The sequence below is a fragment of the Pelodiscus sinensis genome, chromosome 3, assembly GCF_052426305.1.
Source record: "Pelodiscus sinensis isolate ZL-2025 chromosome 3, ASM5242630v1, whole genome shotgun sequence".
NCBI lineage: Eukaryota > Metazoa > Chordata > Testudines > Trionychidae > Pelodiscus > Pelodiscus sinensis.
Window position 1 is genome coordinate 183074840 of NC_143054.1, and position 25936 is coordinate 183100775.

At 43.0% G+C, this 25936-nt stretch overlaps 1 protein-coding gene and 1 long non-coding RNA gene across 9 annotated transcripts in view; one reads left to right on the top strand and one right to left on the bottom strand.

Annotated features, from left to right (window-relative positions):
• The window catches only part of LOC149525196 (uncharacterized), a 158845-nt gene that overhangs the window by 124674 nt on the left and 8235 nt on the right, over positions 1-25936 (top strand). The window contains exon 5 of one of the 7 annotated variants that reach the window (XR_016349277.1): positions 2-83. The exons of the other annotated variants lie outside the window; for them this stretch is intronic. This is a non-coding gene — a long non-coding RNA (uncharacterized LOC149525196). The remainder of the gene's footprint in view (position 1; positions 84-25936) is intronic. 7 annotated transcript variants of the gene reach the window in all.
• On the bottom strand, positions 3522-23959 carry FAM161A (FAM161 centrosomal protein A). 2 transcript variants are annotated; one of them, XM_006122166.5, is made up of 7 exons: positions 23791-23959; positions 16645-16892; positions 12380-13567; positions 11840-12007; positions 7832-7931; positions 5918-6072; positions 3522-4264 (listed from the first exon to the last, which is right to left on the bottom strand). In XM_006122166.5, the coding sequence occupies exons 1-7, from the start codon at positions 23917-23919 to the stop codon at positions 3922-3924; spliced, it is 2331 nt and encodes a 776-aa protein (XP_006122228.1). In that variant the 5' UTR covers positions 23920-23959; the 3' UTR covers positions 3522-3921. The 2 variants fall into 2 exon arrangements, with proteins under 2 accessions (XP_006122228.1, XP_006122229.1); XM_006122167.5 differs by lacking the exon at positions 11840-12007 and having other exon boundaries at positions 3523-4264; positions 23791-23956.

Consider the following 25936-nt stretch of genomic DNA (forward strand, 5'->3'; position numbering starts at 1 on the left):
GAAAGGTCTCATTGCTGCAATAGCGGTGGTGGTGCAATTTGTAATTTTGGTACACAGAAGGATAAGTGAGTTGCTGCGACAAGGTCAGTGAAGGATGATGGAATTGGAATGAAAGAAATGTATAAACAGTTATAAGAACAGATTTTTGTTATTTGTTATTACAAAAGTAAATGAAGGGTGTTGGATACCATTGCCCCCTTTTGGGAGGTTTACGGTGGGTGTGAAACATATCGTAAGGAATTCAGAAAGCACATAACCAGAACAGTGACAACTTAGCACAACCAACTGCATTTTTACAAATATGGGGAGATACATAAAAAAAGAGTAAATAATTTAAATGAAGTGTCAGGATGGTTTTGTAACAAACACAGTATCCTGGCACAGATTTCCCAACTTTGTACCTGCTTTGTCAGGTGCTCGTGAATACTAGCAGCAAGATGTGGATCATGCAAGTACTTATGAACATGCTTAGTTTGGCATACTTGAATGGTTCTATTTGTGCCCATGTATTAAGTTAAGCATGTTCACGTTTACAGACCTGGACCCTATAATGGAATGCTGTTGTGGTCAGTAGAAAATTACACAACTGGTAGCAAATCTTTATCTACAGAGGAGGTACACAGTATTAAATATACAAATGCAGTTCTTGCTTCTGCAGTTAATTAAGCATGGGACAAGAAATGGGTCCTAAAATTACTGAAAAAATGTCTTGTATGAATGCACCACACTTAGCACAAGAGGGCATTGATCCTCACTGAGGCTGTTATAATACAAAACTTAAGTCTACAAGCCAGACAACTCTGAAGCACTGTTTCTAATAGTGACAACTTGCCTCACCCATCTGGGCCATTTTACAGTCACTTTCAGAATAATATCATATTGTAAAAATCTATCAGCATTCCATACTAAGTGTAGAGCAACACAAAAAATCCAAGCTCATGATCTGCAAACTGCCCTCCATTAACAATGTGCATCAGAAACACCTACCTTTACTCTGCCTCCAACATTAGCAAATCAGTGTTTGTAGTTTCTCAGCCCAGAGATTTTAAACTGTTTGCAACTTCATTGTCAGTTATTAACATACACTTATTTTATATTATATTTACACATATACACTCTTCACCAAAGAAATATTTTATTTAAAAAAAAATCAAAGTTCATCGAGAATTAAAATTAACTTCAAAATTTAACACATTTGTGCTAAAATTGCACAGTAGCTAGAAACCGGAGAACTAGAAATACCTGATCTGAATTAGTGCAAGTCTGTTGATGCAGCCCTAACCATACAAGAAATGATCTAACACTATTGCAAAAAAAGGGGAAAAAACCCCTAAGACTTGATGACTAAGGCATCTGAAACCTCTATACATTCAGTAATTCAGCATTCAAACAAAAATGCCACTAACACGTGTTGGGTGTATGTGCTGTGTAGATATTTTGCATCATCCTTTATTTAGTTTGCAAACTATTACTTGAAGTTCTTCAGCATCTGCTTATTATTTTGTAAATATTTTTTTCCATCCCTACATCAGCACTGATGGAGAACCGTGGGATAGCCAGGCATAGAGTAGGAAAAGGAACCAAAAGGTGTTCTCTATATGAAGCATTCATGTCTTCATTTGTGCCCTTATTTCTGGAGCAGCCTCAAAGCAGGGCTGGCAAAATATCCTCTGCGGACCAAATTCGGCACCGCCAAGCTGCCAGATCTGGTCTGCAGATGCACCCCCGCATGCTGCTGAGAGAAGCTGCTCCTGGATTCTGTTTGAAAAGCTGTCCGCCTTCAAGTGCTGCTCCTGTCCCCACCACAATCCCATTGGCCGGTTTCAGCCAACAGGAGCTGCCTGTTATCAACAGGCAGCTTGCAAAGCATCCTCACCTCAGGCTCATAGCAGTTCAAAAACCACATGGCCCCTGCAGCCAGTGCAGGGGCAGGACAGGCAGGCAGGCATCTTGAGAAGGCTGTTAGCTGGGAGTCAAGCAGGTAAGTCTCCCAGCCGGTTCCTTCTCTGGCACCCCAGCCCTTTGCCCCTGCTACAACCCAAACCCTCTGCCCCCATATGCCCTTCCATATCCTGCACTCCAGTCCCCTGCCCCAAGTCACAACCCCCTTCTGCCCTAGGTCAGAGCCCAAACCTCTGCACCCTAGTCCCCTAACCCAGGACACAACTGTCTCTTTCACCCAAACTCCCTCCCAGACCCCACGCCATCTCTTGCACCCCAGTCCCTTACTGCAGGCTCCATTCTGCACCCATCCTCCATCCCAGACTCTGTACCTCCTCCATTGATATGGAAGAGTACAGCCCTTGACCACTTTCCAAATTCTTGGAGTGGTCCTCCATCAAAAATTGTTGGCCACCCTTGCCACAGAGAAAGCTGCCAGGCTGAGTAGCCAATATAGGGAGGAAGACTACTTAAATTTACTAAACCTCTTTTCTTCTACCCACTCAAAACATTTTAAAATACAGCTTCAAGAGGTACATTTTCAAAACAGGTAATAATTTCTTGATTTACATTACCTATTAACCTCAATAAAAAACTAACTTGCACGGTAAAACAAACATTCATTATTACATTATAATGAATTCTTTCACATGATCTTGGAATGGTTTTTAAAATAGATTAAAAATATTCAGAACACACTATTTTGGAGCTTTGATTAGACACTTGTTCTAGTACATAATCCGTATTATAACAAAAATACAAATTGTGCTTCAGAAGCCCATGCTACAAATTTGTGCTACAAATTTGTGCCCCCACACCTTTTTTTTTTTAGAATTATAACGCCCTACAGAAGTTTAATGAGGGGGCTCCATGTGTTTACACTGTATATTAGTCATGGTTTTGTTATCCCGTTCAGTGTTCCAAGAGCCCTCATATCTGGGATGCTACTGATAAATTATATTAAAAGGAACATTAATTAAGCAGTTGCAAGAGCAGTCCAGCTGCATAGTAAGATGGTATTTTGGTGTCCATGGCTACCACTCTGCCAATGGTGGCCAAAGGATATACACAAGAAACACCCATCATCATCCTTAATGGAAGTTGCACACAAATGTATAGTGCCATAATGGGAGGATATAGTATGGGATGGTTAAAACTGAGCAGATCCTAGAAGTGCTGAAATGAGAGCTAATATTGCTCTGTGAGCCTTGCTTATGGAGCAACACTGTTTCTCCTCCGTGATAATTGCATTCCACCCTGTTGTGCCAACATGTAAAAGCCTAAGTATTAGTCAATAGGAATGCAAGAAATGAGTTTTAAACTGTGCCTAGTACAGTAAAACTCCAGTTGTCCGGCATCCAGTGGTCTGGCACTCCCGCTAGTCCGGCACCACCTGGAACCCGGAAGTGCTTCAGGCAGCCAGACAATTGGAGCTGCTCTGCCCGGGCTTCCCCGAGTCAGCCACTGGTCAGTTTCAGCAGAGGCTGAATTGGGGACGTCCGGGGCACAGCAGCTGGGGTGCTGCCGGGTTTGACCCACGGCACCGCCCTCCCATCCCCCCACCCCACTCCAGTCCCCTCATAGCCCCCCCTTCTGATAGTCCAGCATTTCTGATAATCCGGCACCCCCTGGGTCCTAAAAGTGCCGGATTATCGGAAGTTTAGTGTAGTATATAGCTCATTAACACAGAAATGTGCTCATGCAGTGAAAGTTTAGAATAAAGCATACATTGACAAGTGTAACTGCTAATGGGGATGAGTAATGATAATTTTTTCTTACTGGAAAAAAAGCAAATTTAGCATTAGTAATTAACTAATTATGTTATTGCTAACAAATGGAAATTCACAAAAGATGGTATGCTGTTCAAAATGCCCGTAGCACCAAGATTCAGTTTTTTCTTTAGCATGTACCCATTGCCAGCAATGAAATGTATGTTGAGCACCAAGGTAATAAAAGAAGTTACATCTGTCATCGGTTCTTTCAGTTAGATTCAGCATTACTAGACTTTCCTTCTAAACTATCTTCATACTTATAATCCTCATATTCCAAAACATCCTCTTTGTCATGATCAGACTGAGAACTTGCCTTCTCTTCCTCCTCTTCACAGGACTGGTCAGACTGTGAGCTTGTTTTCTCGCCTTCCTCCCAAGACTGGTCAGAGCGTGAGCTTGCTTTCTCTTCTTCCTCCTCTTCCTTGCAGGACTGGTCAGAGCGTGAGCTTGCTTTCTCTTCTTTCTCCCCTTCCTCACAGGACTGGTCAGATTGAGGATTTGCTTTCTCCCCACTACAGGATTCTCTTTCTTGAACTTTATCTTCATTAAGACTAAAGGAAACAAAGATTTGCATATATTTATCTTTTGAGGAAGATTTAAAAAATATGTTGTAAAGAAATACAACTCCTGAATTATGGATGGCAAATCCTGTTTAATTGGTTAACTGGTTAAACATATTGGTTAACCGGTTAACCGATTAAAGGGAAAGGGGGTAATGGGGCTGGAGTGAATCCCCTCGCCTGCCACTGGGTTGGAGCAGTCCCCCCACCAAAGGCAGGGACTGCTCCGGATGCTGGAGCAGCCCCTGCCTATGGGGCACCCGGGTTTGCTGCAAACAGAGGCTGCTCCAGATGCCGGAGCTGCCCCTGCCTGCAAGGCATCCACACCAACAGTGGACAGGGGCTTTTCTGGACAAACGGAGCAGCCCCTGTCCACAGCATCCTCCCCGCCCCCGTAGGGCTAGAGAAGACCCCTGCCTATGGCAGGCGGGGAGTTGATCTAGTCCCCACCGGTTAACCTTAACTGGTAAGCCTCACCCATTAAGGATGATTCACATCCCTACCTTGAATACTCTGACTCAGATCCTGCCAATCAGAGTATTAATCTCTATGGGGTGGGGATTTACTATGGGTAGGGCCCCCCCGTTTTTCACAAATGCAAGACAACATGGAATAAAAACAAACTCACTCTGCAGCAGCAGCTCCTGTAAGATGAGATTGTGCTCAGCTGCCTGCTCTGGTAGTTGTGACTTAGTGTATGGGGTTGAAGCACCACTCACACGAATTTGGCCTGGCTGCCCCTCATGGCAAAGAGGCAGGTGGGCCAAATCGGAGCAACACTGTGACCTTGTGCACCAGGTCATAAGCCTGGAGGGGCAGCTGGATTCAGCCCCACAGGACAAGAGCTTCCACTGTGGGGTGGGCTCACATTCTGCTGCCCCTTTCCTAGAGGCAGAACCCTGCCTCCCGAGCCTTCCAACCCTTCCTTCAATGCCCCCTTGGCATGGAAAAAAAGAAACATGAAATTGTTGAAAAATAAAACAAAAATGATAAAAAAATAAGCACGTTACACGTTCTAACAATGAGGAAGAAAAAGCCTCTTTCTACACTGCAGAGTAGTTGCAGTAGCCCCAGTAGCCTGTGTCCCCGTTCGGCAGGAAGCAGTGGTCAATGGATTTCAATAGTGGCGCTATAGGACACACCACAGACCTGGAACCCCTGCATAGCTCCCCAAATCCCAGTAACAGCTATGAAGAGTTGGCATTAAAAAGGCATATTATCCAAGCATTTAATGAAAATTTGAAAAGTTAACATTATTTTCATTAAAAAAACAAAAACAAAACAGCCTTCTACAAAAGCAGACCTCTCCTTAGCAACCAGCCAGGATTTCTGATAAAGAATCAGAAATAAAACAGGAAGACAAGGCAATGAAATTTAAAAAAAAAACATGTGCATTAAATTACATATCCCGTGTTAAAATATTTAAGAGGAAACGAGATTACAAATTTACCGGATGAGCACTTCATTTTCATTGTCTTTTGTGAATTAACATTTAATAGAAACACTGACACTATGAAAATGAGAATTTTTGTGCAGCCAAATAGTTACCTCCAAAATACAAACAATTTTGTCTTCTAAAACTAAAACAAAACTTGTTATAACTAAGTGTGTAACCGACCACAACAAACCACTGATAATTGTTACCTTTCTTTGTCTTCAGAGCAGCTTCCAAAGCCTTTAGTATTGGAGTGACCCAGAAATGTATCAGTTTGACTTTTCTTTGAAAGGAAGTCTTCACAAATCCCCAGTTCTCTCAGTAGACCAGAATAATGCTTTTCTGCCGCTATTCTGGCATTTTTCTATGGAAAAATAAATAGTTACAGCATTCTAAAAATTAATGTATTAAGGGCCAGATTCTAATCCATCATAATCCCATCAAATTCAGTGTGTTACTCTGTGAACACAAAATGGTAGAATTTCTTTTAGCTCACTATTGGAAAGTACACAGTTCTGTAATCCTGCAGGTATAGCCTGTGTAAGAGGGTTTGCCCAGTGGAAGGGTACAGGGGTTGGTGGGTCTTCCTTTCCAAACCCACATGTATAGATAGCCCAAAGCAATTACCATGATAGGCCCGAATGAAGAATAACAACTGCTGTTCCCTCTATGGGTTTGTGACTCTATTGAAGTGTGCTGTGCAGGGATCACACCCTTACTATGCCCACATACGCTGTTCTCCTAGTTACAGCTTAGAGCCCTGCTCCCTAGCAGGGAAAAATAGCGCAGAGTCCTTCTTCTCTTAGGGGTTTGCTGCCTGTCACTCTTTGCAGCAGAAGCATACAGCTTCTGCTTTATTTGGAGTTTTTCATACCATCGTAAATTGGTCAAAGATGTAAGATTTGCTCCTCAGTGCCAAGGATACCCACAGGATGTTCTGTACTTTAAGGTTCTAGGCTAATATTCTGAATAGGATTAAATGATCAGCACCATTATATTCTGAATTCCTTGGTTTTGGCAGTATACTCATAATCGATCGTTTATTTGCTGAATATCTGTATTACTGTTTTTAATAGTAGTAGTTTTCCCTTCAAACAAACCTTATGAAACATTCAATCAGTACTGTTTGCTAGCTCTTCCTGTGAAGTCTCCAGGATAATACACTATCTAATGATGGTTAGGTCTATTACATAAATTGTACAAAGCAAGGAAAGCTACCGAGCAGTACATCCGCCTCATTTAGCCCTGCATTAGTTCTGGGAGGGACCCTTAATCAACAACCCCCTTAATCAATTTAGACATAAAGTTGTTCCTGGGGATTTCCTATAAGTGTGATAGTTAAAAATCCAGGAAGTCAGTTCAGCCCAGACACACCTCCACATCAATCTCAATGTACTTGCCTCACAATCTTCAAACACACTCAGAGAGCCTTCACTCCACAGACACATACCTTCTCAACTCTAGCTCATGAGTAAACACTTTTTCCTTTTAAACAAAGTGTTATTAGTGAGAAGTTCTCCTCAGACGCAAACCTTTAAGAGCAAGGAAATGCCATTTTACAAGATACCTCTCACCTGTGACATTATTATCAATGACAGTGACAAACTCTGCACTGCCTCAGAGAACTTCCTACTGCCTTCAAGATAAGGAAATCACTATATACACAACATTAAAAATCAAAAAGCATAATTACAAGCTCAGTCACATTACAAATATTCAGCATTAAAGTCATATGTAGGTTAAGTGCAGGGCATGTTACATGTTTGTGGGGAAAATAATGAAGTCATAATAATAGTTTAAATTACACAGTACCTCTTTTTCACCTCACATGCAATCCAAAACAGAGGGGAGGGGGGAAATATGTTTGGAAGATGGTCCACACCTCTCTAAGCAAGCTGGCAGCAGAGAGTACTGGGCCACAATCTATGGTAATATAATTTTATTTTCATGGGGACAGGTGCTAGGCAGTTTTTTTTTTAAAAGAGTCGGGCAGGAATTGACATGCCTGACTACAAAAGTTTTCAGACATCCTCTAAAAATATTCAAAACTGACACAGGCATTGATTTAGGCAATATTCAGAGATAAGTTCAATTAAGGAGTGAGAGCAAGGTAGGAAGACAACCTGAGTGGCTCTTTCCAAAAGCAATGGCCTCTGGTTTACTCTTTCTTCCATTTCCTTCCGCTCCCGCAGATACTCTTGCTTTCTCTGCTTCTCATGTTTCCTATTAAAATATAGTATGACACAGAAATTGCATTGATTGCCTTTAATTATCTATAGAAGGGGTAGCAAAAAGACTAGGCTATGCTACAAGATGCAACATTCTAGAGTAACTGCAAATTACATTGCTTGTGATAGACCATTGTGCTGTTGTCTTTGAAGTCAATGTTCTGTATTTTACATTAGTTATGTGCCGAGTAAATTATCTCAAGTTCTTTTACCACAGCAACAGTGTACTTTTGACAATGGGAAAATGAAAGAACATTTAATGTTTTTTGATGCAATCGATTTGGAAAAAGAGATAGATGTCCTTACAAATGAGTTTAAGTACAACAACTTTAGGGATCTAACTTGTGCATGTTACACACAAGTTTTAGGATTTTCCGTGTAAATTTAATTTCCTTTAAGTGCTACATTCTCATCTTGATAGCAATTCCATATAATTGTTTTTCTAAGATAAGTTAGGAAACTGGAGGCTTTTGAAAAAAAGAGGAAGTTAAAATGTATACTATGAAAAACTGGTACTTTAAGGTACTTTCAAGTACCTTAAAGTACCAAATATTTGAACTAATGAAACTCCCACATCATTTTTTATATTAACATTTTAATTTATCTTTCAAAAACAGAAAATGTCAGTGTCTTCTATTTTTAGTTGCAGAGCAGACATCTTTAGAATTCACATAATTTTAAAAACATCCTGCATAGTTACAGACTTGCATAAACAACCGTAGTGCTGCTATCAACTTCCCCATGTAACAGTAATAAAAACACTTAGCATAGATGACTACAGATGTGCAATAAACTCAAAGCATATTGCAACCATTAATGAATATTCATTCATTCACCTTGCAAGAAAAAAAAAGTTCACCATTTTACAGGAGAAACTAAAACCTAGAATTAAAAGTCAGATGCTGAAGTTCACGAAACACTTTGGACTAGAATCTACCTCTTCTGGGTCCTAGCCCTATCTTGTAACCATTAAGTTATAGTGCCTTTCATAAGGCCCCCTCTCCCCCAGCAGTATTTGGATTCACAATCCATTAGGAAAAAGTCTCTGCCTACTTTCCCATGCTAGCTACAAAGAAAACACAATTGCTCTTTCCCTCATGCCTGCGTCATGAGCCCACTTGCCTCCTGATAAATTATGGATACAGAGTCATGTAATATCTTTGCCTCACTTCCTACTCTCATTAGATTTGATTCCCAAATCAGAACAAAAAAGATATTTGCTTATCAACCAGGAAGCAGAAGACACTTAAATATATAAATAAACATGAAGTTAAATTTTAAAAAATAAGAGCAAAAACATGGGTTATTTTATTTGGCAATTTGAAAGTAGTATGAGTGGAGTTAGAGCTGGAACTATACTACAGGTAGAACCTCTCTAGTCTGGCACACTGCTTCAGCAACATCTAGGGGCCGGCATGAATTTAGTTAGCCTGATGTCCACTTCTTATAGGTGTGGCCAAGTTTACCACAGTCCTATAATGTTTCTTTACAGCCACCCATCCTGGTTCATTTTTCTGAGCAGTTCTTTAGCTCTAAATTACCCCTAAATATCTTCTAGGGCAGTGGTTCCCAACCTTTTTGATACCAGGGACTGACAAACCCATTCACAAACTTTTGGCAGACTGGTAACATTGTATTTGCATACTGAATATGCAAATAAAATGTTACTGGTCCACCAAAAGCCCCAGCCTCCATAGTCCCCCAGTGCCAGCCCTAACCCCTAGAGCTCCCCACCCCTCCACTACTCCCCAGCACCAGCCACTGACCAGTCCCCTGCACCCAACCCCCCAGTGCCAGCCTCCTGCCCTCTCAGCCCTGCAGTGATGAGCCTTTACCACCAGATCCCCAGTGCCAGCCTCCTGTTTCCAGAGCTCCACTACACCTAACCCCTCTAGAGCCTCCCCGCCGTGCCAGCTCCCAGTCCCCAATTTTAGCCCTGACCTCAGAGTCCCCCAGTGCCAGCTCTGTCCCCATAACCTCCCACTACTAGCTCCATCCCCAGAGCCTGCCAGTGTTAGCCCCCCGCCTCTTAGAGCCCCCCAGCACTAGCCCGCCCCTCTAGTGCCTGCCCTGCTCCGGGTATATCTACACTTGCACCCTCTTTCAAGAGAGGGTTGCAAATGCAGCTGAGCAAAATTGCAAATGAAGCGTGGATTTGAATCTCCCGTGTTTCATTTGCATAATTGCATCCGGGCGCTATTTTGAAAAAAGAAACGCTGTCTAGAGGCGGTTATTTCAAAAGAAAACCCTTCTTTCGGAATAACACGTAAACCTCGTTGTAGGAGGAATAAGGGTTATTTCAGAAGAAGGGTTTTCTTTCGAAATAACCGCATCTAGACAGCCTTTCTTTTTCCAAAAGAGCGCTATTTCGAAAGAGCGCAATAACGTGAATATGCAAATGAAGTACGGGATATTTAAATCCTGGCTTCATTTGTAATTTCGAATATCTTCATTTGCATCACTCTTGAAAGAGGGTGCAAGTGTAGACATACCCTCTCTCAGCTAGTGCTGTGCTGCCTCCCAGCCACCAGCTGAGCGCTGCTGCCCAGGTTGTGGCTGCTCTAATGCTGCCATGCCAGGCTCCATGTGGCCCTTCCGCTGCACAATAAAGTGCTTTTCTGTGGCTGGGAGGAGACCCTGGCCCTGCCCTGCCAGGCCTGGTGACAGCCTAGTCCCTGACACATGCACGGCATCGGCAGTGTCTGCAGTACAATGGACGGGGCAGGCGCATGTTTCTGGTGCCTCAAGTGTTCCTCCACAGGCCATTAACAGTCGAGGCCTAGAATCACTCAGCCCGTGTGCATCTCAGGGTCATGGCACCCATCTGACAGCCGGGTAGAACTAGCCCCGACACGTGCTGGTTTGAGTCAGAGAGCCTGGATCCCCCCGCACAACTCCGAGCTGTGCTGCTGGCTGTAGTGCTCTAGGACATTGGGAAGCTGCCAGACATGTCGTGCAGGCTGGAACCAGCAGGGGAGACTCCACAGGGTAAGCTGGGCCCTGCCAGAGGAGGGGTGGAAATCAGACACCCAGCGCAGCTCCCTGGGGCCTCTAACATGATTCTCCTCAGTACTGACAAAGGCTGGGCTGCTCATGGCTGCAAAGGCTCCGCTCCCTCGTCCCGAACATGCTGCCCGCAACAGAAAGGCCACGTGACCCCACTAGCCAGGGCACGCAGCTGCCCCAGCAGGGACAACCTCACCACTGCCAGGCTCCAGCTGTGGCACACAAGGAAGTCTGTAGTGCCACTCACTGTGAGCAGATGGCAAGAGAATTTGTAGTGCATGCAGAGGTGTGCACCTTATAGGGAACGGACCTCATTAGCAGCTAGAGGCACAGCCTGGCAGAGTGCTGTGGCCCAGGGGGCAGGGGTTTGTGGCCCGCCATTGGTCCACAGACCGGTGTTTGGGAACCACTGTTCTAGGAGCCCAATAAGCAGTGGAAGTGTTGGTAATGCTGCTAGACAATACTGACCTCCCACGGTGTGGCAAATTATCTGGTTTGGCACCGGTCAGATCCAAAGGGTGCTGGACTAGAGAAGTTCAGCCTGTAGCTACATATAAATTTTGTAGTGACAACTTCTGTTTCCCTCTTTTGATTATATGCAGGTTTAAAAACAAGCCAGCCTTGTTATCTGTGATATAATTTAAGGAACAGCATATAAACCTGAATTCATCTTAATGGACCCTTGTTCTCAATTCCTGATTGATCAAAATATTGTACTCGCTCATACCCTTTTCTATCAAGAATGTTTGACAATTCTAATTTATGACAGATGAATAGTTATATTAATATAATATAACAGTTATATTATATTAATAGTTATATTATACTGTTACTGGATTTTGTTAAACATACAACTTGTATCTAGGGGTTCAGGATTTTAGGGATACAGCAGAATACCTGATTATTTTTAATTTGGATTTAGACATCTGAGCTAGGCTCTGATGTGGGTCATTGGCCTCAGCCCGGGTTGTTATAAGTTTTTGCAGTTTTTTCGCTCTTTGTTTCTGCTTTGCTCTGCTCCTTTTTTGCTCTTCTTCCAGCTTTCTCTTTTCCTCAAGTGATGTCCTGGGTGGAAAAATAAACTAAGGCTGAATTACTTTTAATCTAGAGAGAACATAAGGAAGGATCTATGGAAGGTAGTAGGGAGGAAATCAGGGTCAGACAAGACAATGGAATATTTATATTTCATTTGAGAAGTGGGGGCTTCAGGTATACACTGGGAACCAACTGGCACAGTCCTTTTGCTCAAATGTCTATGGGAGAAAAAGAAAGTACATGACAGCAGCTAGAAAAAAATCATCAAAGGATGAAAATAACCACAGTAGCAATAAAAACAAAAAAAAGGAATTAAATATTTGGTGGCATAAACTCAGTCTCTTTTCTCAAGGATTCATAAAGTAACTTGTACTTTATGTAACGTACCACTGAACTATTCACCTTAAAGCTTGTATTCGTCTTTTGGTAGATTCTGTGATTCTTGGAGATTTAGAATCGTCGTGTCCCAAGGGAGATGAATTTTCACTTGAATACCTCATTTGAGGTTTGCATCTTGGAGAGGCATAAGGCCAGCGTGTTTCTTTTAATTTTTCTTCATCTGCTTGAATATCCTGCAGAATCTTCCCTTTGTTGGACGGAATACATGGAGTACGAAGATTGAAGGGTTCACAGACTGTGATGTGCTTTACACGTTTCTGCTTCAGGAGGCGATCCTGGAATTTTTGATGTAATGTTACAAAGTCTGGAACCCTAGATTTGATCTTTGGTTTATGCTCCACTTCTTTCTGTTCATTGCACTTTTGTTTCCTCTTCTTATTGAAAGTTTTACTAGCCAGTCTACTGTTGGGAAGAGTGGAATTGCGTAGCAACTCTTCAGCTCTCATTTGGATCCTAATTTCTCTATAAAGCTGTTCTTCTTTTAATTTATCATTAATGGCTGCACTGTAAACCGATTTAGGGACAGGTTTTGCTTGGAATAATTTTGTTTTCTTTTCAGGCAATGAAAGGTCTTTTAATTGCATTTTCCTAATTTCTTTTCTTTGCTCCTCCCTCTTAATAAACTGAAATGGTTTCTGGGAGGCCAAAAGAATATCTCTGCTTCTCTCTTTCACAGACTTCCTGCGTTCTTCATTTCTTTCCATTATTTCATGATAGAGCGGAAGGAAGACAGAAGCAGGCACAGGGTTAGCTCGGAATTTTTTTTGACACTCTGTTTCTTCCTCTAGTTGCTTCTTCAATAAATTATTTTCCATTTCTATCTGTGACTTTGATTTGACATTCTGTTGTTTTTTCTTAGCTTCTCTAATAGTCATCTGGAAAGGCTTGGGCACCGTGACCTTTGGTGACCACTCTTTCTGCTTCTTTCCCATCATTCTGAATGTTGGTGAATTTGGTAAGCTATATTTAGTGCAATAGACATAATCCTCCACAGAAAATCCATCCCACATTTTTTTTATTTGCTCCTTAGCAAATGTCAGTGATCCAGTTTCACTACCATTTGCTTCTTCCAACTCTAATTCTATAGCAGACCCATCAGATAAACTTGAATAGGGCAGATCATTTAAGTCAGACTCGGAAAAAGATTTATGCAAATTCAGAGGCTGAAATGAGCTCTTATCCCATGTTGATCTAAAAAAGGAAAAAATAATTTTAGGTATAACAGGTTTAATCTTGAGCCAAAAGTCAACAATAAAACATTCCACTCTTTTTCCCAGCTGTAAATCTAAAGGCACTTTGCCAAGGATGGTAAGCAGCATTACTCTACTTTTTGCAAGAGCGCGGAGACTGAGCAGCATAGAAACTCGTATTTACTATGTGTGTTTATGTTCTAGCCAAACAGGGTTGTGACCTAATTGAGGTATTAAGATACTACTGCAGTAAGTATATTTTTACAAAGTTAGTTTTAAGATTAACAATAATAACCAGATGCATCATCTCTAGCTGGGATTGGTAGTTCAAATATATTGAAAATAAGTAAGAGGTATCTTGCAAATTGGCATTTCTTTGCTCTTAAAGGTTTGTCTCAGGAGGATTTCCTAGGGAGCCATTTTGGGTGCGTAAGGAGAGCAGCAGCCGTGCGCTCCGGGACGTGGCTAGCTTTTCATCCCGTTCCCCAGCCGCTAAGGGAGTGAGGGGAAAGTGCTTACATTCTGTGCATTCCTCTCACACCTGGCTAATGAAGCTCACAGAATACATGAAATGCAAGCACTTTCCCCTCACTTCCTTAACGTCCCGGTGGACAGCTGCTGCTCTTGCTATGTGCCCAAAATGGTGCCTTGAGGATTTCTCACTTAACACTTTGTTTAAAAGGAAAATGTATTTACTCATGGACTGAACTGTTTGTAGAATGAAGGCCAAGTTGATTCTTTTCCTTCTTTCTCCATAGACTGGAATTGAAAGGGTGTGTGTCTATAACTGAAAATAGCTTAGAACTAGGCTCATTAAAATAGTTAGTAGTGATATACAATAATCAGAAGATGATTTTATTACAAGATTTAGAAGCCCAAATAAGCGGCACCCATTTTAGTCAGTTTTTTACTAGGGCACAAGACATGATTCTAGGAAAGAGTGTTTTAGTCAAGCACTAGAAATCTATATTGAACTGGAAAGTAGCAAGTTTATTTTCATATTGGGTCACAGACAAGAATACCTTGTTCTAAAAGGTATAGAAGAAATGCTGTAAATAGCATTGATAGCAAAGAACATTGCTGTAAAATAGGGATGTAAATATCAGTTAAAATAGTTAACTGGCTAAACAATTAAAATTATACTGTTTAACCATTCACAGGATAGTGCAGAACAGTTGGGGCTGTGGTCCTGCCGGGTCTGTGGGTCAGGAGTCCCACCTGCCAGGTGTGGTGGGGGCTACTTCAGGCCAGCCTGTCTACCATGGATGGGTCTGAGACCATTCTGGCACAGCTGTAGCCCTGCCCACCCACCTGTTGAGTGGCCAGGGCCTGCCCTCTATGGCCGTGGCTCCACCTGCCAGCCTGACCATGGAAATGACCAGTCATGCCTGCCCACTGCATGGCTGGGACTCCACATTCCCAACACAGATGTGGATCTGCCTGCTACCCCAACTCACCTGGGGATGCTATGGCCAGGTACAGTTGGTCATCCACTGGGGTTTGGACAAGGTCTAGTTAACTGGTTATCAGATAAGCATTCCAGTTATCCTACTGCTCACCAAGTAACCGGTTAATTTTTTACATCTCTACTGTAAAACAGAAATCCCCAAACTGTGAGGCATGGCTCCCTAAGGTGGGGGGTGGGAGGTGGAAGAATATCCAAGGGCAAAGGTGCGGGGGCACAGTGGCCACAGGTTGGAGGGAGGGAAGGAATGCCAAGCCCTGCCCTACCCCACCACCACTTTCAGCCTCAGTTCCTGGTCCATGTCTGTCCCCATCCTCAGCCTTGGCATGGCTCTGCATCTGGCTGCTGGCCCCAATGCAGCCTGGCTATAGCTCTGTTCCTGGACTAGGTCCACCCCACGCCTCGGCTCCCTTACTCAATCCGTGGTTCCTCCCTCATCCACTTGGCCTTAGCTTGTGTGAGAGGGTGTGGACAGAGATAAGGGGAGAGGTGTTACCTTGTAAAGATTGATTACCACGGCAGTTAGGGTTGCCAGATGGTTTCAACAAAAATACTGGACACACTTGACATTACATCACAATCTACATTACATATTATTTAGAAAATACCGGACATTTATATTTTCTCAGTTTGTTTCCCCAAACAGAAAGCTCAAATACTGGACTATCCAGTTCAAAACCGGATACCAGGCAACCCTACCACTGCTGTAAAACAAGTCCTTCAGCCAGAATCTGCATGTGGTTTAAATATCCAAAATGAATATAACCCACAGCTGTGCTGGTAACTAGAGAAGGAAAATCACTGGAAAGGGTTTCCCAAGAAACAGAAATGGAAGAGAAACATGATGGCTAGACAGAGGAACGGGAGTCAGTATTCACTGTGTGCCAATGGACAACTCACTTTAACGTCAGTTACTCATCTAAAGAATAGCGGTGTTTCTCAAAGTGGGTTTGCTGGCTCCAGTTTGCCATTTCCAGCCAAAGGGAGCCACGAGGCTCCATGGCTATGGACCCTTTAGATAAACAAAGCAGCATGGGCCCACGGCCTACTTTGAGGATTGCTGGAATAGGGATAATGTCTGCCCCTCCACAGGAAGTTGTGAGGGTTACTTAATACTTGCAAAGTATTTTAATATTTTTGGATGAATGATGATCTGCAATTCTTATTGTGTAGCTCTGAGGGGAAATCACTGATGCTTCTGAAAATGAAGGTAAGTTCAATAGATGCTAAGGGTATTCAGCACCTTTGAAATTAGGTTATTATATTTTCTATGCCTCAGAGACCACATGTGTAATATTTCTGTGCTTCAAAAGAGTGCTGTGTTCATTAATATTTGCAAAATGCTTTGAGATCATCTAGATGTATCTTACTTCATCAGATGCTTGCCATTACAGGGGCACTGGTGCACCTGGGTCCCTCATGTTCTTTGTCCGTGGCTCACAATATTTTAGTTTAATTTTGGTTACTGATGTTGGTGTGAAGGTGTCTGGGTGATATTAGTAGCCTGGGATGTACAGGAGATCAGAGTAAATGATCTGGTAGTCCCTTCTGGCCAGGAACTCTAGGACTCAGAAGAAAAGCACTACAGAAGCACAGATAATTATTAAACTTACCTATAACACAAACTGGGAGAAGCATCCTTATTGCCCAAGGAGTACACTCCTTTCAAATGCAGCTTATTCTGATACATTCTTTCCAGTTTGGCCATTGTTTCCAGATGGGCATTCTTCAGCTCTTGCAGCTTCAAGTAATATTCCTGGTTTGAGTGGCACATTTTGGGAAAATCTATCAAGTCTTTGCAATCCCCACTTAAGGTGGGGCTTTGTTGTCTCTCGGTATTACAGTCCAAGTCAAAATCATCCTATTTAAAAAAGAGAATTGAATTATTTTCCTTGTAATGATAAGAAAAGAATTAGTGACCAGCTAACACTTTGCTTAGGCAACAGGAGCTGCATAACTCAACAGACATACTTTCCTTGCCCCAAGGCTGCTGTACTAATTGCAGTATAATAAAGTATGCTTTCCAGCACAAATTCCAGACCCAGCAAAGTCAATAGCAGTTAGTTAGATGCTATACTCTTATGTGTATTTATTTCAGAAAAGTCAAAATTACACTTAATTTCCTCACAGGTTGGCTACTATTGTATAAACACAATAGGTGCTTTTTTTTCTTCTAAAAATAATTCCTCTGCTATAAAAATAAATGCAAAGACTAAACTTTCTATTACCATAAACATTTTGAAAATAAGTAGCCATCAAACACCTGACATGGTAAGGTTTAAATCCCCATTTTGACAACATATTAAAGAGATCAAATTTTGGAACGTTGGTGCTTACATTAGGCTATCAGTTTACATGTTCTTTTACCAGCAACTCCTTATGTCCCGATAAACACAATATGTGTAACACTTTAAAGGTTATAGGAAGTTGGAGAAATATGTACAGTAAAAACAGGTTAGTGCATATATTTAAAAATGTTTCCTGCAATTATTTTTAATGATCCATTTTATAGTTATAGGACACATTTGTTTCTTCATTTATGGAATGGGGATAATATTTACTCTGCCTTTTAAATCACTTTCGAGTTTTATCCACTAGTCCTGAGTTTTGGTAGGGGTTTATTTGTTTGTTTTGAAGCATTTTTTGTTTTTATAGAATCTTAAGTTCTAACTGAAAATTCTTGTTTAACTATATTTGTAGTTAAGCTTTCATCCAAAAATCCTATGTCAAGTTTCATACAGTACAGCAGACCTGACATGAAACTAATTAAACAGGCACAAGGAAGAGAAGCTTTAAAGAGTCCAGATAGAGACTGCCCATAAAAGACCAAACATAAACACTGCTTAATATTATACTACTTGCTGGTATCTGTTTCTTTTGACATGTGTACAAATAATGGTGATTTCAGCTTTGGATCCATGGAAAGATGGTATATTATTTTCCACTGAGTTGCACATCAACTCCTAAATCCTCTCTTCAGACTCTTCTATGTAAAAAAGCTCATTAAGAGATTTGTGTGGGCACAAGTGATGCAGTACTGCCATCTGCCAACTGGTATTCTAAAATAGCAGATACCACACTGTGTGCTTACTACCCTATCAATAACAGATTTTTAAAAACACGTGCATTTATTCGAAAGTTAAAGAACAAGTTAATCAGCCACTATGGCAATGCATTCAACTTGGCTATTAGCATTAACTCTCCATGAACCTATCCTTTTGCAATGGAATTCTGGGTGAGTTCTGGCATTTGGCTTGCCTGATTTTAATCAGTAATGAATGAACCATTGTACAACGTTGCTATTTCAACAGAGCATCTTTTGGAGTTTCTGGTACAAGGCTGCCACTTGATGGGCCTACCACTGAGGTGTTTTGTTTGTCCAAGGCAGCTGGGCACAGTAGTCAAGATTTGCTAAGCTGCCTGCTATGGAAACAGCTGAGGCACTGATGGTGGTGGTGGGGGTGGGAAAGCGGTGGAGTGGCACAGAATGTTTGTCCAAGGTTTCCTGCTGAACTAGGTCTATTTTTTTTTATTTATTTTCACTTCTCCCCTCTCCACAGGTCACATGGTTGCCTTATTTTGAGATTCAATGAATGTGTGCTGTTAGGAAAAGATCACAGGCACAATACACTGTTTGATCAGAAGACTTAGCTATAAGGATTTCTTAAGAAAAAACAGCCAAATGCAAATTGTAAGATTTAATAATTTACATCAATAAGATAAAGGACAAATGTGTTTTACTGAATGAACAGAGAAATTACTATTGGCTTGGAGACAGCTTAGCTGCGCTCTTTAATGTGTCCCTTGAATCAACTACAACAGCTTGTCCTACTTCCCAACAACTTGCCTAGAAATCTCTGTCTGAATTCTGTTTCTGACCACTCCAATACTACACATTCAGACTCCCCCATTGTTTTATCACTCATGGATTATCTGATCTTCAGAAAACTTGTCTGAGTTCTCTACTTCTCTTTGCCCTCTCCTTTCTTCCTTCCCTACGCTCTCATCTCTCAGGGTGCATCAACACTGCACCCGTAGCTTGAAATAAGCTACGCAATTTGAGCAACCCAAATTACATAGCTTATTTCAAGTTAATTTAGAAAAGAGCACTATTCTGAAACATTCCTTACTCCTCATGGAAAAAGATATACAGGGACGTTGGAATAGCAAGCCTGTTATATTTTGAAATAATGGGCTTGAACAAATGATGTGGAATAGCTATTTCAAATCCTGAAACAGTGCCGCAGTGTAGTATGTACTCTTAGTGACATAAGTCACAGCTGTCACCTTTGTCATCTCCTCTACTCTGGATTCTTTTAATCTTCTTTACCACACTGTTCGTCTCTTTTATTCTCAAACCTGGCAGTCTGTTGGCATTTACTATTTCCACACTTGCTCCTGTCATGCCTCGTGCCACTCAGAAAAAATCTGAGCTGGACTACACCAACATCCTCCACTAAGTTGATCAAAAGCTTTACTTCTCTATGGTCAACTCTTGTACTGTCAAACCAAGACAATTCCATTGTATATTCTGTCCTTGAATTTACTTCCCGCTTTCCCTCCTCTGCACTCTTCTCTATCAAGGAACTTGCAATCTCTGTCTTGAAATCTATCCAGAACATTTCAGATGAAGTCACCCAGTTCATCAGTCACAGAACCATAGAAATGTAGGGCTGGAAGGGACCCCCAGAGGCCACCTAGTCCAGTCTTCTGGGCTGAGTCAGGAACTAGTCAACCTAGATCTTCTCTCACAAGTGTTTGTCCAACCTATTCTTAAAAATCTCAAATGACAAGGGCTCTACAAACTTCCTTGGAAACCTATTTCAATCCCTAATTATTCTTGTACTTAGAAAGTTTTCCTAAATCTAATCTAAATCTTCCTTGCAGCAGATAAAGCCCCTTCATTCTTGTTCCTCTTACAGTGGACATGGAAAACAATTCATCATAGTCCTCTTTATAATAGCCCTTTGAAGCTATTTGAAGATTTATCAGGTGGCCCCTCAGTCTTCTTTCCTAGTGCTTTTTAATCTTTTCTCCCTGGTCAGTTTTTCTAAACATTTTATCATCTCTATGGCTCTTCCCCGGAATCGCTCCAGTTTATCCATATCTTTCCAAAAGGTGGCACCCAGAAAAGGACACAGTACTACAGATGAGGCCTCACACTTGCTAAGTAGAGCAATGATTTCCTGGATTTCACATATGATCTTTCTGTTACTACAACCCAAAATGGTAATAGCCTACTTTGCAACCGCATCATATTATTGACTTATATTGAATTTGTGATCTATTGTAACTCCAGATCCTTTTCAACACTTCTGATGCCTAGCTAGTTACTCCCCATGATATATTTGTGCATTTGACTTTTCCTTCCTAAGTGAAGTACTTTGCATATGCAGTTCATATTTAGCATATTGATTTCACTTTAGCATATTGATTTCACACCAAGCCTCTAATTAAGGTTATTTCGAGTTCTAATCCTATCCTCTAAAGTGCTTGCAAGCCATCCTAGTTTGGTGTGTGTGTCAGATTTTATAAACATACTCTCCACTCTAGTATGCAAGTCATTAGTGAAAATATTGAATAATACGTGGTATAGGATTTGCAATAGCTGCACTTGCATTTGATTGATAAAACTTTTATCATTGGCTGCACCCATGAATGACAAAGTTTTGCCACAGCAAGTGGAAGTGTGAATGCTGCTTTGTTGGCAGGAGTGCTCTGCTGCCGACAAAGCGAAACCCCCTTGTTGGGGGCGTTGGCACTTTTGTTCACAAAATACTAACAATCAGCATTCACACACACTGAATTTTGGCAACTTTTAAAAGCTGCCTAGTGGAGACATACCCTAGATACACTGTTCGAGTTTGTCAGGGAACCACTGAGAACTATTCTTTGAGTATGGTCTTTCAACCAGTGATACTATCACCCTAATAGTAATTTTACCATATTGAGCAGTATCAAAAGCCTTATTAAAATCAGCATGTATCACATCTACAGCATTCCCTATCCCAGTAACCCCGTCAAAGGAGGAAAATAGGTTGATTTAGTATTATTTGGCATGATTGACTTGGCAAATTATGTTTATTCATGCTATTATTTATTACTCTATGTCAGCTAGATGCTTACACACTGATTGTTTAATAATTTGTTCCAGTATCTTTCTAGGTATTGAAGTTAGGCTGACTGGTCTATAATTCCTCTTTGTTCCCCTTTTTAAAGATATGGGGTATATTTGCCTGTTAGTCATCTGGGACTCTCCTGTCCTTCATGAGTTAAGATAATCACTAATGTTTTCAAGTCTGCTTCTGCTAGTTCCTTAAGTACCCTAAGATGAATTTCATCAGGCCCTGCTATCTAAATATTCCTTAACCCTGTTTTTACTTGTGTTCCTTTCCCCTTATTATATTAATAAACTGTTTGATTTACTAATAAATTAAGCTTTATACAGACAGTCCCCGGGTTATGTACAAGATAGGGACTGTAGGTTTGTTCTTAAGTTGAATTTGTATGTAAATCGGAACTGGCGTCCAGATTCAGCCACTGGTTGAAACTGACCAGCGGCTGACTACAGGAAGCCCAAGGCAGAGCTGCTCTGCCCCGGGCTTCCTGGAATCAGCCGCTGATCAGTTTCAACAGTGGCTGAATCTGGACGCCTGGGACAGAGCAGCTGGGGCGCTGCCGGATTGGTCCCCGCAGCACCACACCTTGGCGTTGTGGGGACCAACCCGGCAGCGCCCCAGCTGCTCTACCCCAGGCATCGGCGAGAAAAGCCTGGTCTGCTGGGGAGCGGGGGGGGCGCGCACTAGCTGCGCTCCCCACCCACAGCAGACCAGGGAGAGACGGAGCAGTTTTTCTCACTGCAGAGGACGCGGGCGGCGGGACCGCGGCACGTCAGGGCAGTCCTGCCGCCCACATCCTCCGTGGCGAGAAAAGCCCTGTTCGTATGTAGGGATCCACGTAACTCAGGGACTGCGTATAGTGATGATGGAAGCAACATAGGCCTTAAACAGGGCAGTCTTCTTCAAATCATCCATTACTAGTTTTCCTTCCCCCCCCCCATCAAACCTACATTTTCCATTGTCTTTCTCTTGCTCCTAACACATTTGTAGAACCTCTTTTATGTTCCTTGCTAGGTATATCTCATTTTGTGCTTTAGCCTTTCTGATTTCATAGCCACTCATTTACTGTTCTTTTGTACTCACCCTTAGTAATTTCTCTCCATTTTTGTAGGATTACTTTTTACTTCATCTTCAAACCCCTTCTGTTAGTGCCTAGTGCATCACATTCAAGCTCTTTGTTCTCATTCTCATCACGCTACATAATCTTACTCTCATCTACATGTCTTTTCCCATTTACTCCTATTTCTACCTTTCAGTATGCTAAACTCAGCACCACCTCTTGCTTTAAAGCTGTCCCCTTCATTCTTACCTTCACACCTTTCAACATCTCTTCCCTGAACTTGAAACTACACTCCGCTTTCTACCCCTCTTTAAAACACATTTTTACAGGAATCATTCCTATATTCTCATCAATAATCTCCTTTATCTCTTACAGCTCTTGTAGTATCTTGTTTTAAAAAGGCAGACTTGGAACACGGGTGTCCTTATATATCAGAAAATACTTCACCACATGCCAAAGTATTTCCTTAAGAGACAAAACTTATATTACTTTTAGTTTTAAAATCTCACTTGAAGACAGAATTAAAAATACATCATTAATCCAGAGACTAATCTTCAGAAGATCATCTTACCCTATTTAAAATGTAAACCCAGTGTGTTTTGTTCCTTAGCATTATTGCAGTTGCCACAAGGAATATCATAGCAACATATTGGGGGTGAGGGAGGATCAGACTGGTAGCAGTCTTCTGGAATTTTCACCTTCCTCCACAGTGTGGGATGCAAGTTGCCTGCTAGGATCATCTTTGTGCAGCTTTCAATCAATTTCCTGCCATTCCAAGGGCCTCAGGCATTGGTGGACATTGGTTCCTCCTGTTCTCTGCCTGTGGCGCACAGTGGTCAGTCTCCTGGAAGCTGAAATACCTTAGACTAATTTTGGTAGTGGCATTTAGCATGCAGGGCGGTGCTGGTGCCCTGTGTTTACAGGAGGTCAGTCAGATCTGGTGACCCTTTCTGGCTGGAAAAGCAGCCATCTGTCTACTAAATCCTAGTTCTCCTAGCAGGTTGGGACAGTCACTGGACTGGACTCCATAAAGCACAGCATCAAAGCCATGAAAAGGTTAGCAGGAGCTAGGCAGCCTAGGAGAATGCCACCGGTTCCACGTTTTCTAATGCATTGCCTCCCTTATACAACAGAGAAATTACTTGACATAATAGCGATCAGATGCTCACAGACTTTCACCCCCATGGGCAGCAGATATACGAGGCAGGGACAGGCATTGCCTTCTCAAACGGCCACGCATGGTCCCACCCACACTCCGCCCCCTGCTTCAGCATGGCTGCCAGGCTTCAGCTGTGCCGAAGTGGGGATTAGCGGTACCTATCACCCTTACTGGGTAATGCTGACCGGTCCCCGTTAACCGGTGGGGGCTGGAGCGGCTCCCTACGGCTAAGCCCCAGCGATGTGCGGGGCGCAGGAGCCCCCCCTCGCCCTGCGAGCGCCCCACGGCCGGAGCCGCCAGCCCCCGGCTCAGGCGGGGGGGGAGGCTCCCGCGCAAGGGGAGCGGGATGTCGCTGCCCTCACCCGGGGGGCGAGCGGCGCAGGAGACACGGCCCGGGCTCCCAGCCCCGCCCCCGCGGTACCTGCTGCTCCACGGCGGCCGCTGGGCGCCTCTCCCGCTCGTACAGAGCCACCGGCGCCCTGGTGCGCGGGTTCACGGGCGTCCTGAGGCAGGAGGCGGTGAGGAGCGCAGCGCGGTGCGCCGCGTCCATACTCCGCGGGCAGCGGCTGGCTCGGCCGCCGCCTCTGGCTCCCAGCTACAGCGGTTACCGGGGACGCTACGGCACGTCTACTAGGACAAACCTATGCGGACTGCGAGTCAAGCCCCAAGCTGAGACTCCGCCCTCCTAGAGCCCTTCCGGACCGCGGCGCGACGGGAAGTTCGGGGACCCCGGAGTGCGGAGATTCCTGCCCCGCTGTTGGGGAGGAGGGGGCTGTCAGTCCTCCCTTCTGAGAGTTGCTGCGCCTTTCTGCTCAGGCTGTTCCCAGGAAGGCTGGATGCACACCCCGCGCCAAGTTAGCTTCCTAGATCAGTTCAGCGTAAGGGTAATTCAGTGCTAGATGGGCTGGAACCACAGCCGATGGGCAGATGTATCTTTGTCAGAGTGCTTCGAGTCTCCACTCGATATGCTTGCAATGGTTTTGTGCCACTTCTGCTGCTCAAGCTATGATCAGTGACAGAAGGTGCTACCCTCTCCCTTCCCAAACCCCCTAGGGATAAAGCAAGTGTATTTCAGCCAACTTTCATTGAACTGAAACATGGGAACGTCACCCCAGGGGAAGAGCTTGGGCCATCCCAGTTGGGGGAGTTAATTGGCCAGAGACCAACTGAGTAGTTCTTAGAACAGGGGTGAGCAAGATGCATCGGGTGAATCAGTCCACCCCTACAGCATAGGACACCCAAAGCAGCAAGCTGCTCCTTGTTCCTTCACTGGGGGGAATGGGAAGAGGCTTCCCCTGGTGCCCCACAGTCAGCAAAATCTCTCTGCCCGTTTGCCAAAAATCCACCAAAGGGAGCTAAGAGATTTTGCTGGAGGGAGTAGAAGCGCATGAACTCCTCCATCCCCCGCCCACATCACAGAGCCACATGGAACAGAAGGCATTTAGGGTTGTTGCCAAGCACTGAAGCTTGTTTGGAGCAGTCACCTGTCCAGTAGCTGTTTGCATAAGCACTTGCTAGCAAGAGCCTGCCTTTGGCACCCCACCCCCTCCAATGCCCCTATTATCTCCCAGACTCTGCACACTCTGCTACACTCCCAGAATGTATCTTTAACCCCTCCTGGAGCCTACACCCCAATGCACTGGACCAGGTCACAACCTCCTCCTTCACCCAAACTTCCTCAGATCCCACCCCCTTTCCTGCACCCAAGTGGCCTGCTCCTGAACTCCCTTCTACTCTCAATCAGTAGCCAAGACCTCACTGTCTCCCCCCACACCTAGAAAAGTGTGACCTTGACTACTTACCAAAAGCTTGGAGTCTCCCCCTCCACCAAAAATTATCCCTAAACTACATACAAAGATGTTAATATTAAGTCTTGGATTGCAAAGATCTGTAAAGTCAGCATAAGATCTATTTTGGCAGCATATTTCCTTAAGGCCCAAATATGAAATATCTAAAACTGTATTTACAAAATTAGATCAGCTTCAATCCTGTAATAGGGTGCTTGGCATGTTTATTACCAACCTCGTGTGACAACTAATGACCAAATACTAGAATGTGATCCTGAAACATAACTTACAAAATCTCAACTAATAAGTATTTCCATTTGCAGTTAATGAAGGAAACTTCAGCAATTAAAGGCTAGAAGCCTTTGTCCTGGGTAGCTGAAGTACAATGAAATGTATTAAAGGTGTGTTGGCTGAGAGACAAGACATTGGCATATAGGCATTAATGGACAAGGAAACATTTGCAGAAAGAAATGTACACTTTAAATTACAGGGCAAAGTACAGTCCTATATTTGCCATGCACCATAGTGGCTGTAACAACTCCTTGGGTAGGAGAGGAAGGATGAACTATTGTTTTGGATGAATTTTGCAAAAACAGGTCTGAGGTAGTACAGTTATTACTAAGATTCCATAGTAAGAGATTCAGAGGGGTAGCTGAATTAGTCTGCAACAGGAAGAAAAACCAGATAGTCTAGTAGCACCTTAAAGACTAACAAAACACATAGATGGTATCATGAGCTTTAGTGTCCACAAAAGCTCATACCATCTACGTGTTTTGTTAG

Coding starts and splice junctions, on each gene's coding strand:
- FAM161A (XM_006122166.5), bottom strand. CDS start 23,919: ATGGACGCGGCGCACCGCGCTGCGCTCCTCACCGCCTCCTGCCTCAGG. Junction 12,008..12,379: donor AGACGAATACAAGCTTTAAG/GTGAATAGTTCA, acceptor TTTTCCACCCAG/GACATCACTTGAGGAAAAGA. Junction 4,265..5,917: donor TGCTCTGAAGACAAAGAAAG/GTAACAATTATC, acceptor TGTTTCCTTTAG/TCTTAATGAAGATAAAGTTC.